We start from the raw sequence: 12,702 nt of genomic DNA on the forward strand, positions 1-12,702 counted from the left end.
AAAGATCCCTGCACTGGATGGGAGGCTGTACAAGAACCTCTGAGGTTCCTTCCAGGCTTCAGGTGCTACATGTTTTCTCTGTTTTTCTACCCAGTCATCCATTGGTGCTTTTGTCCTGTTGTAGCCCCTTGGAGCCTGTCTTCTCTGGTTCTCAGCAGTGCACCCTCTAAGCTGCCCCTGTATTTGGCTACAGTGACCATGAACTCTGCTATACATGCTCATTTTATTTGCCAAGTGCAGCTGACTTTGAGCTGACTTCTTCCTGGCTCCTGTTGGCTTCCCATGGAGCCACTTTACCATGTGGGTGAAAGTCAGGTGGGACAGAGACCAGGGACAAACTGTGGAGGGTGGGGCAGAGAAGGATGGAAGCTATTCTTGGTTCTCTGCGTGAGCTTCCTTTTTTGTCAGACCTATAGCCACAGAGTGTGACTTCTTTCAGCCTTAAGAAGCCAAATTGTCCCACAGGCTGGAAGCTTGTGTCCTCAAACTAGTGAAACCAGGTCCTTTACTCCCTAACCATTTGTTTCTGTCTCTGCCAGTCCCTATGTTCTCTGGGGCCAGATGCTGGAAGTGAACAGGCCAGCGAGTCTGTCTTCACTCCTGGGAGGAGTCCATTTTGGTTAATTTTCTCAGTGACTGGGAAGGGCTGGTCTTCCATCTCATTCCTGCTTCCCCTTTTCATGGATGACTGAGAGTGAAGTCAGACTTTAAGGAACTGAGAGGAGGAAATGGAATAGGTCTGCTAGTCTTAAAAAAGAGAGAGAGACGAGTGATGAGAGTTTAGGGGCATAGCAGGGTGAAGAGAAGGCTTGTTATTAGTGGGCCATGAGCATATTTGTAGGCACATGGAAGGGACCAGAGGACAGAGTGACGAAGGAATAAATTCTCCAAAGAGGGTGGGGTTTGCAGGGCTGCGTTTCCTCAAGGAGGGAGGAGCACTTCTTCCCTTGGGATGGTGAGATCAGAGCGAGGCTGGGAGGACACGCCAGTTTGTTTAGGACGGAGTGGAGAGCGCTGGGTGAAAGGCATCCTAGGGCCTAGGAGCAGAACTGTGAGATCCTGGGAATAGGTGAAGAGAGAAGTCCTTTTACCTATCTCTGTGGGTAACGAAACAGGTGAGGTCATTCCCTCGAGTGAGTGTGAAAGTGGGAGTTGGAAATAGACCTCATGGTGAATTTGACCAGTGAACACAGAGAAGTGAAGACTGGCAGCCCTGACAGAATGCCTGGCTTCATGCATCTGCATCCAGTGCATTTCCGCCCCACGCACTCCTGACGCTTTCATCTGAGGCTGGCCTCTGTCATGTTTAGTGAAATTGGTTTTGTTTGTATTTTGACTTTACTCAGAGACGTAGAGGAAAGTTCAGCTAAATAAACAGGTCTTCTCTTCCTTTTAAAAACTATTTTTTATGGCCGGGCGCGGTGGCTCACGCCTGTAATCCCAGCACTTTGGGAGGCCGAGACGGGCGGATCACGAGGTCGGGAGATCGAGACCATCCTGGTTAACACGGTGAAATCCCGTCTCTACTAAAAAAATACAAAAAACTAGCCGGGCGAGGTGGCGGGCGCCTGTAGTCCCAGCTACTCGGGAGGCTGAGGCAGGAGAATGGCGTAAACCCGGGAGGCGGAGCTTGCAGTGAGCTGAGATCCGGCCACTGCACTCCAGCCTGGGTGACAGAGCGAGACTCCGTCTCACAAAAAACAAAAAAAACAAAAAAAAACTATTTTTTATAAAAAGAGTTTGTTCAACATAAAAAATTAGAAAATGTAGATAAGCAGAAAGGAAATAAGCATCACCCATAATTCTATCAATATAATCTAAAGATAAGATGATGTGCTTCTGAGTTATAGACATGAGTGACAGTTTTTCAACTCCATGGAAATACTATGATGATAATTATTAATCACCATTTATCCCATACCAGGTACTGAGGGGGGTGCTCAATGTGTATCATCTTCTTCAGTTCTCTCAACAACCCTATTTTATCAATACTATTATTATCTCCCTCTTATAAACTAGGAAGCTGAGATAGGGAAAGATGAAGTAACTTGTCTAAGATCACAAAAACAAGATAAGGGAGACATGGGACCGAACTCAGATTAGCCAGATACCTGAGCCCATGCACATAAATTCTGTGTGGATACTGCTATTAAATAAAAAAGTATTTGGGCCCAGCGTGATGGCGCATGCCTGTAATCCCAGCATTTTGGGAGGCCAACGTGGCGATGGCTCGAGCCTAGGAGTTCAAGACCAGCCTGAACATTGAAGTGTAATTGATGTACAATTAGCTATACATATTGAAAGTGTACAGTTTAACAAATTTTGATATTTATGTACACTCACGAAAGCAGCTCTGCGATCAAGGTAACAAATATATCCTTCACCCCCAAAAGTGTATTTATGCCCCTTTGTCATCATTTCTTCCTCTTCTCCCTCCTGCCTCCCTTACCCCAGGCAATGAATTTGGTTTCTGTCACTGCACACTAGACTGCATTTACTCAAATTTCGTATGTCTAGTATACACTCTTTTTTTGCCTGCCTTATTTCCCTTAGCAGTTGAGATTCATTCATGCTGTTAGTGTATCCATTCATTCTTTTGTTGCTGAGTAGTATTCCAGCACATGGATACACATGTGATGAATGTATCCATTCATCTATTGATGGACATTAGTTTTTGCCTGTTATGAGAGAGCTGCTGTAAATGTTCATGTTCATGTCTTTGTATGGACGTATGCTTTCATTTCCCTTGGGTCAATACCCAGGAGTGGGATGGTTGGGTCATATGGTAGGTGTTTAACTTTTTAAGAAACTGCCAAACTGTTTTCCAAAGAACATTTATCATTTTACATTCCTACCAGCAGGGTGTGAGGGTTCCAGTCTCTACATATCTTTATCAACATTTGATGTGGTCAGTCTTAAATTTTACACACTTTAAAGGCATGTGGTAGGATCTTATTGTAGTTTTGAATTAATACAAGGCTTTTAAATTGTTTAGCATGCAATAATTGATACTTCCTGTAACAGTCATATAGCTTCACATATCAATTAGTAAAAGGAGAAGAGAGGAAACGTAAAAATTATTACTGGTCCTAGAATAATAACTACAAGTTCCCTTTATATACTCCCTTTTATGTGTTAACTATAATACTTTTTAATACATTCTGTCTAAACCTAGCAACAGCTCTGCAAAGCAGGCTTATTTCCATTTTACAGAAGAAGAACTGAGGCTGAGAGGTGAAGTGACTGACTCAGGGGCCCACGGTTAGAATAGGGTAAAGATCTGACCTTAGAATCTGTTCCAAAGCTGATATACTCTGGCTCTCATGCTATATTCCATTTGTAGTTCATTGTTTTCCTTTTTTTTTCAATCCACTTTCCCACTATTGCTTCCTTCCCCAAATGTGGAATACAGAACTCAGGCCTTCAAAACAGCGAGCTCTGCCAGCCAACCCAACAATAAGGGAAATTATTTTTAATGTAAATACTCTGTGGAGTCACCACTTGTAAAGCCTCCAAGCCTGAAAGCCTGGGTGATGAACAAGCATGTCCTGACTCATTCACAGCAGCCCAACCTCTGGGCCAAGTTTGTTAACACCATTTACATAACAAGAGCCCACTTCACAGAAAACAGAATTATTATTCTTATGCTGAGCCATCCTTCACTTGTGGAGCTATTTCCATTTTAGATGCAACCTTCCATTCAACAAACATTTATTTTGGATCCAGCAGCCACAAGCTGAGAGCCTATCATGAACCAGGCACGTTTATGAATTATCCCATTTATTACATGCACAGTTCCTCTCTGTACATGAATGTGGGCAAGAGTTTGGTCATCTGAATCTGGCTTCTCTGGCCCTTGCTAGTTGATGGGATGGTCACTTCGTCTCTCTTAACACCAGTTTCCTTACCTAAGAGAGCGCAATATATTACCTGTTTCACAAAGGTTGTAGTGAAGATTAAGTGGAATAATGGAAGAATAATGGAAGTGCACAATACATGTTTTGTATTATTATTACTGTTTTACTGGTAAGAAAAAAGATTTTGAGGTGTTGAATAGTTCGGCTGAAACTGCACAGGTAACTAGAGGCAGCAAGAAAATTCACATGCTTATCAGAAGGCACCCAAATTCCACATTGTTCTGTCTTCTCACTCCCACCCCGCTTTGTGTCCCCACAAGACCCTCAAGAAGCTGGCGTGGAGGAACTGGAGACTGAAGAAGTTAAATGATAGAGCCACATCCAGACCCCAGTTTTGCAGAAGTTGTGCCCGCCTATTAAAGACAGCTTGGAAAATAATGGGAAAACAAAAATTGTCTATGACCTTAACTCCAGTCCCAACCACAACCACATTGTGGGATATTTTGTTCTCTTAATGGAGAGTTATGCTTGTTTCTTAAGTAGTTTGTAATCACACTACAACTATAGTGCTAAATTCTTTGTTTTCAGCTTATATTATGGATATTTACACATAATTTTATACTTTCTATGAATAATTTCTGATGGGTGTAGAGGAGATATCTGAGTTTATTTACCTTTTCCGGCACAGTGGGATATTTATGCCTTTCCCTTTTTCTCACTATTAATAAAAATACTGTTGCATGTATTTCAGAATACTTCTTGTGGATAGATTGCCCTGAAGTAGAATCACTGAGTCAAGGATAATTTACACAGAGTAAAATTGACCCTTTTTAGGTATAAAGTCTTATAGCCACCCCTACAATTGAGATATGTATTATTTCCATCACCCCGGGAAGTTTCCCAGCATGCCTTGTCATCTATCTCCTCCCATGACCCTAAGCCACTTTGGCAACTACTGATCTGTTTTCTGTCCCTGTATTTTTTTCTTCTTCTGGATACCATAGGAATGGAATTAGTCTTTTGAGTTGGACTTTCTGCCCTTAACATAATGCTTTGAGATTCATCCATGTTGTGGTGTGTTATCGGTAGTTTGTTCCTTTTTATGGCATTGTAGTATTTAATTGTATGGATGTATTATAATGTGTCTATTCACTACTGATGGATATTTGGATTGTTTCTAGTTTATGACGATTGTGAATAACATTTTTATAAATATTTGCATATAGGTTTTTATTTGAGCATAAAGTTTAATTTCTCTTGGGTAAATATCAAAGAGTGGAATTGCTGGATTGATAGTAAATGTATATTTAACTTTGTAAGAATCTGTCAAACCGTCTTCCAAAGTTGGTGAAACATTTTGTATTCTCATAGGCAATTATGAGAGTTCTAATTGTTCCATGTTTTTATCAGCACTTGATACTGTGAGGGTTTGTTTGTTCATTTGCTATTCAAATAGGGATCTAATGGCTATCTCGCTGTGGTTCAGATTTGCATTTCCTTAATGAATAATGATGTTGAGGACCCTTTCCTGTGCTTGTTTCCACCTGTAGCTCTTCTTTGGTGAATTGTCTGTGCAAATCTTTTGACCACTTTTTAAATTCAGTTGTTATTTTCTTAGTGACTAATGAGAGCTCTTTATATATTCTGTAAACAAATCCTTTTTCAGATTTTATTTTTTTCAAATATTTTCTCCCAGTCTGTGCCTTGTCATTTCATTTTCTTAACAGTATTTTTAAAAGAAGCTTTTGAACAAGTAAGTTTTTGTTTTGATGAAGCCCAGTTCATCAACTTTGTATCCTAGGAATCATCTTATCTAAGAAATCTTTGCCTATGTCACAGTCATACAGATTTTCTCCTAGGTTTCCTTCAGAAGTTTTATAGCTTTAGGTCTACGTTTAGGTCAGTGATCCACTTTGAGTTAATTTTTGTGTGTGGGAGACGTATGGGTTGAACTTCATTTTTCTTGCATATGAATGTCCAGTTCCAGTATTCTCTGCTAAATTGACTAGATATTTGTAGATCTATTTTTACTCTATCTATCCCATTCCCCACTGATCTATGCATTCTGTCATTGCATAGATTTTGTCATTACCATAGCCTTGATGACTGTAGCTTTGTAATAAGTCTTGACCTAAGATAATAAGTCCTCCAACTTTGTTCTTCTTCTTCAAAATCGTTTGGCTAGTTTCCATTGCTTACAATTTCATATAAATATTATAATCAGCTTGTCATTTTCTCAAAAAGGCCTTCTAGGCTTTGGACTGTGATTGTGTCAAATCTATAAACCAATTTGCAGAGAGATGGCGTCTCAACACCATTGGCTCTTCCAATCCTGAAATGATATCTCTGTCCATTTATTTAGGTCTCTGATTTTCCTCAAGGTTCTTAATACAATTTGTCAAATTAAAAGTTGGTTTTCTGCTTCCTTACTAGGGTGTTGAGCACATGGCTGTGCCCTTGTGGATAACAGATCACATGTTTCCTGCAAAAAACTCTACTAGTTTACACTTTCTGTCGATTGTGTTTTATTTCCCAGGCATCTGGCTCCCTCTTTTCCACACTCCATGGCTTATAATGCATTGCCTAATTTATTTAATAGGTTTTAACTCTTTATCAAAATATACACACAGAAAACTATATATAATTATATATATATATATTTTATATATAGTTATGTATAGTTTATACTATACATCTCGATAAATGCTCACAAGGTCAAGAAACAGAACATCACCAGCGCCCTGGAAGCCTCTTTGTGACCTCTTCCAATCCTGACAGCAAGGGGAGCCGCTATGCCAACTCCTACCCCTAAGTGATTTTGTTATGGCTTAGCATTTCATTACAGTAAGGGACCTTCTAGGCTTCTCACTCCAGGTTCCTAAAATGTGTCTGGCCTCCTCACTGTGCTCCTTTGCCTTCTGAGCTTCTGTTAGCGCCTAGAATGCCCACTTCCTCTTCTGCCTTCTCCCTTCCTATTCCTTCTTTCAGCTTCCTTTAAATTTTTAGAAAATTGTTTGTTTTTATTTTTATTTATTTATTTTTTTACAGACAGCATCTTGCTCCATTGCCTAGGCTGGAGTACAGTGACATGATCATAGCTCACTGCAGTCTCAAAGTCCTGGGCTCAAGTGATCCTCCTGCCTCAGCCACCTGAATAGTTAGGATGACAGGTCTGTGTCTCTATGGCTGGCTAATTTTTTTGTGTATTTTTTGTAGAGATGGGGTCTCTCTATGTTGCCTAGGCTGGTCTTGAACTCCTGGCCTCACACCATCCTCTCGTCTCAGCCTCCCAAAGTGTTGGGATTCTAGGTGTGAGCCACCCCACCCTCTTTCAGCTTCTTTGAAGTGTCCTCCTTATTTTTTCCAGCTCAGTTTAACTTTCATCATCTGTGCTGGGAAGCCTCTCCCTCCTCCTCCTCTCCCTGGCTTCCATTAGCATTGGACTTCCCTTCATTAACACTCTTGTCATGGTGTATTGAAGTTGTTGTTTCCATTTGACTGTAAGCTCTTTGAGGTCTGGAACTAGCTCTTCTGTGGACCCAGTGCCTTCTATGGGGCCTGGCATGCAGTAAGAAGTCAGTGATTGAATGCTGGATGAATGTTGAGTGTCTAGGAAACTGATTCCCCAAAAGGCTAATCGCTTTGTTCACAATAGGTCTCCTGGCTGTCAGTCCTCACTGGCTTATTTTCAAACTTCTTTTCCTCCTCATGTGGGTGGACTCTTTTGTGATTTATTTATTTTGTATGTCCATGCTGCCTCTGGAGCAAGAGAGAAAATATCATAGCTCTTTTGGCTGTTTTATCCACCATTATGATGATAAGTAAGAGAGGATGATACCATCTACTCTTCATCTGTTGTAAGAGAGCAATAGCTTTTAACCTGTAAGGTCTGTGAATCCAGTCCTCCTATTTCAATAGCAAGTGTGCAGGTATAGAAGACTCTCAGCAGTGTTTAAATCTTCATATATTCACACTGCAAAATCCGACGCATTTTGGGATTCACCATTCCTAAGAAGGCGACCATATCCCAGTGTTTGTTACTCTGTATCAAGGTCTAGCTGCTCGTAAAAATGATGACTGGGAGTGTTTTTGTGTAGGGTTGGCACCACAGTGGCTGAATATGAAAAATGCAGAGTCCTTCCTTTGCAATACAGACTGTATTCAGCTGTGCCTCAGTCTGAAGACTGGATACATTTCAGATAGTGGAGCAGTAAAGGGAGAAAAGGGATCTGATTGACTTTAAACACCAATGTGGCTCAAGTAACGATTGGAGTGGTTTATATCTACCAGAATAGATGGCAGGTTTTACAAACCCTCAAAAGACAAACCCACCTATTGGTCATTTGAGTGCTCTGTTCTGATTGACTCAGGTCTAATCGGGGGACTGACATGTTCACTTAACTATCATCTTAGACTAGCCCAGCCAAACAGGGGATGTTGATGGGGGAGCTGGTGGGGGGAAGGTTAAAGATTGTTCTGGGGAAGGAAGAGTTGCTGAGGCCAAAAGGGGAAGCGTCCAGGAGGATCAGCCCTCAGGGGACATCATTGAAAGGAGCAGAGAAGAGTATGATGGGCTGGAGGGAGGGGGTTCCAGGTGCATGGGCCGAAGTGGGCAAAGCCTTGGACATTTGTCTGTGTGCATCTGGGCTTCCCCAGTCCAGGCTGTCTCTTCAGAGCACTGTGGAATGGTTTTGTGAGTGTGCCCCAGGTACACATGGCAAAGGGAATGCCTCTGCTTCAGGCCATGACTCCGGAGACGGACCAGTGCCCTGCATGACCAGGGCAGGAGTGGGCAGAAAGACTGGTGTACCCATCCACCTTCTGTCCTTCAGGAGAAGATTGGCTGGCGAAAGGATGCACTGCATTTGCTGGTGTTCACAACGGATGATGTGCCCCATATCGCATTGGATGGAAAATTGGGAGGCCTGGTGCAGCCACATGATGGCCAGTGCCACCTGAACGAGGCCAACGAGTACACTGCATCCAACCAGATGGTGAGTGCTGGGGACCAAACCCCCATTCCCCGATGCCTCTCCTGTGACCCTGCCTGTGGTCTGAGTACTTGCCCAGCCTTGAAACCTTTATCTGGCCCTCAGTATTCACTGGCTTTCTGATCCATTCTTGGTGTTGGGTTTCATTGCTCCATCTTCTCCAACTGGGTTTCCGGAACTCCTAATTGACTTACAACATTTCTCAGGGATTTCTGTAGCTGGTTCATCTTTCTGCCAATGTGCATCTAAATGGGGAGTGTTTGGTTGGGATACAGATGGCCCAGGGGAAACAGGATAGATCTCATAGTGGGGAGGGGATCTTAAAGGAGGGTGGGTGCTATGCCTGCAGAGGCCATAACTGGTATAGAAGTTATAGGGCAGGACTTCCTGACTTCTAGGCATGGACTCCCAGAGGTGGTGAGTTGCCTGTCAGTGTCAGTGGTGGGCAGAGGTGTTCTGCACGGAATGAGAACCACAGTTATGCAGTTTAAAAGAATTTGTGCACAATTTCAAGCATATATAATAATAGACCAGCAAAATGAACCCTACATGCCCATCACCCAGACCCAACAATGATCAAGATCTCGCATACTCACTATGCAATTTTCCCCCCAAAATCTCCACCCTTTTCTTTCTCAAATCCATTCTGGTGGCCAAAAAGGAATTATTCCCAATTTTCCTCCCTAGAGAAGCCCATTTTCTCCAGTTTCAAGAGGTGGTCGGTGCCCAAGCCTTCCATCTTGTCTAGTAATAATGGAATCTGAAAAAAGGACTATAACTGTAGGACCTCACCAGATGCGGACCTGTACCCATCATTAGTCCTCAGAATCCCTCAGGACACTGTTAAACTGCCTCTCAGCTTCCTCTCTTCCTCCTCTCTCTGCACCCCTGCCCCATGGCCCAACTTTTAGTCCAGAGCTCGGCACCCTCCTCTGCCCATCTGAGCCACAGCAGGATGAAGCAGGACCTGTGGGGGATGTTGGCAGGCCTAACCGTTAGGCATAGGAGAAGGAAAATAATGCAAGGAGGCAGGGAGGAGAAGTCTTAGAGGAGAGAGGAAAGGTAAGAAACGCTGATGACAGAGGGTGGAATGTGGTGGCTGTTCTCTAGGGCATCCCCACTTGTCCCCCTCCCTGCTGAAAGGATGGAGACACAGACCAGATATGGAAAACCTCCACTCATCACCTCTCCACTCTGGGATGAGAGGAGTGAATCTAGTTTGGTGGGTGCCACAGGGTCCTTTCCTTGAGGGTCTCTTCTACTCAGTTCCTCCGTTAAGGAGCTACCAAGGAGGCTTAGTTATTAAGGGACTCTAAGGGGCCACCTAAGGAAAAGGTGCTTCCCTGGCAAATGCTGGCTGCTGAGTGTGCATTGGAGCCAGGTGCTGGTATCTGCACCTGTTAGGAATGTTACATAGCCTTGACTTTTGCCTTGGCCCTAGGACTATCCATCCCTTGCCTTGCTTGGAGAGAAATTGGCAGAGAACAACATCAACCTCATCTTCGCAGTGACGAAAAACCATTATATGCTGTACAAGGTATGCTGGGAGGGAGGGAGGCTAGTGATTTAATTCTAGTGGCCAGGCTGACCCTAAGGTGTTTGGGAGATTAGAATGTGGGGTGGAGTAGAGGGGATGGTGAGGAGTGTTTACAGCTCTGCCTATATATATGGGGGAAATTCAAAGGAGGGGTGGAATATAGCCCAGTCTTGATCTAATGGAAAATAATAGGATGAAACAATTAAGCATTCGCATAGCAGTGAAGACCTTACAAGAAATTTGAACATATAGTATCTAATTTGATTCTGAGAAAAACCTTGAAAATAGCACAAATTCCCATTTTTTGGGGTGATGAATTGGAAACAGAGAGAGGCACACTCTACTACAGAAGGAAAATACAAAATGAAGATATACCCAAAGAAAAGTAAGGCATCTCATCAGGCTACATCACTAATCCCAATATTCCAGAGCTTTATGCCTGAGCCTGCAGACTATAGGAGACCAGTGGGCCAGTCTGGCACAGGAATTCCCAAAGAAACCAATAAATGTCCTGAGTGAATACAGCAGTCTGGGTACAGGTCTGTTCCATCTAAAGAAACTGTTCCAGGTCACCCTGGACTACCCCATTTAGTCTGGGGCAGGAATTCCCAAAGAAACCAATAAATGTCCTGAGTGAATAGAGCACTCTGGGTACGGATCTGTTCCGTCTAAAGAGACTGTTCCTGGTTTACCCCAGACCATCTTCAGAGACTCCCCACATGAACATGCTCCTTCTCAGTCACAGATGAGCCACGTTTGAATTACAGATCTCCTCGGTGTGCTCATGTAAGCTAAGTGTAAACTCGCCTCTGAGATTCTTTTACATGGTGAAGCAATGAGAACTTAATCTGCAATCCTTCTCCACCCTCCACCCCCAAACAGCTGGCCATAGTTCCCTCTCCTCGCTCTTAAATGTCCACAAAAGAACCTTTGTCTGATTGTGTTTTTCTATTGCTCCTGCCTGAGATTATCACTGATAAAATGCCACTTACATTTTCTTGAGTTCTTTATCCTCCTTTAGTCCAAATCAATGTTAGAAGATGAAACAAGGGAAAAGGATTGTTTTTCTTTTTTTGTTTAGTGGAAGATAGCAGGATAAAGCCTATTCAGGGCATGATGGTGTGTGCCTACAATCCCAGCTACCAAGGAGGCTGAGGCAGGAGAATCTCTTGAACCCGGGAGGCAGAGGTTGCAGTGAGCCAAGATTTAGCAACCGCATTCCAGCCTGGGGGACAGAGCGAGATTCTGTCGCAAAAAAAAATAATAATAAAAAGAAAGAAAGAAAAGTTTTCACTTACAAATAACGTTTTATGTTTTTAGAGGGCTCAGTTGCACAGACTGTATTGGGTTTCCAGATATTTCCAGAGGGAAGAAGTCCACGTTGGCTTAAGCATCCTTCCTCAGAGCTAAATACATCTTGCTTGGGGGAGGGAGCCCATCCAGTCCCAAGGCAGGGAGAGGGTGCTGGATGTCTCTGTCACTGTTAGAAGTGGCAGACTCAGGAGTTAGTACAGATGAAAGAGGAAAGGTGGGTACTTCAAGGCTGCCCCTTTGCCACAGGACCTCAGAGGTCCTTGGGAGGGTGCCATTCATATCTCAGCTTCCTATTAAAGAAAAGGTCTATACTTGAGACCCTTGGAAAAGTTGCCCTTTTCACTCCTTCTGAACAGATTGAGCAGATCCTGAAAGCTGAACCTGTGAATACCTCAGAGACCGGGGGAGAGATGGCAAGAAACTGTCAGGAGCTGTGACCTTCGAAGATGGGCTTTGAGAGAGCTGTCTGTCACCGTGGGAGGGGAGGGGGCTCAAGACACTATCGTTTAGGGAAAGATCTTGTAAGCCCCTTTCCTATGGATATATAGGGCTGGATATTCCACGGCCTACTGCAACAACTGTTCCTCTGTGCCATTTCTTCTTGCTTTTCCCTGTGGGATATTTTTTAGTTCATGGTGGGAGAAGGTGGCAGGATATGGTGCTAGGAGCCTTTACTGTTCTAGCTCAGTGTAGCAATGCTCACTCTGATGGTTGGCAGGGCAAAATTAACTTATTTCTTCTCTTTACTTTTTTCCCAAGAATTTTACAGCCCTGATACCTGGAACAACAGTGGAGATTTTAGATGGAGACTCCAAAAATATTATTCAACTGATTATTAATGCATACAATGTAAGTCACCAGTTTCTTCCCCCACTGCCACCTCCCTTCCACCCCCTCCCACTGAGGCCCTGCAGCTGCCACAGGCTCAGGTGGGCAGTTCGCCATGCTGCTCTGCTCCCCCATCCCGTTGAGTTTGGTATCTTCTTCCTGCTTCACTCGGGGT

The 12,702-nt window shown here is 43.4% G+C and overlaps 1 protein-coding gene across 1 annotated transcript in view; it reads left to right on the plus strand.

Annotated features, from left to right (window-relative positions):
• LOC105470255 (integrin subunit beta 5) overlaps nt 1-12,702 on the plus strand; it is a 122,894-nt gene that overhangs the window by 57,334 nt on the left and 52,858 nt on the right. The window contains exons 6-8 of the mRNA XM_011722054.2: nt 8,690-8,851; nt 10,290-10,385; nt 12,459-12,548. Coding sequence (XP_011720356.1) covers nt 8,690-8,851; nt 10,290-10,385; nt 12,459-12,548 — 348 coding nt within the window. The remainder of the gene's footprint in view (nt 1-8,689; nt 8,852-10,289; nt 10,386-12,458; nt 12,549-12,702) is intronic.

This window comes from Macaca nemestrina, chromosome 2, assembly GCF_043159975.1.
Source record: "Macaca nemestrina isolate mMacNem1 chromosome 2, mMacNem.hap1, whole genome shotgun sequence".
Classification (NCBI taxonomy): domain Eukaryota; kingdom Metazoa; phylum Chordata; class Mammalia; order Primates; family Cercopithecidae; genus Macaca; species Macaca nemestrina.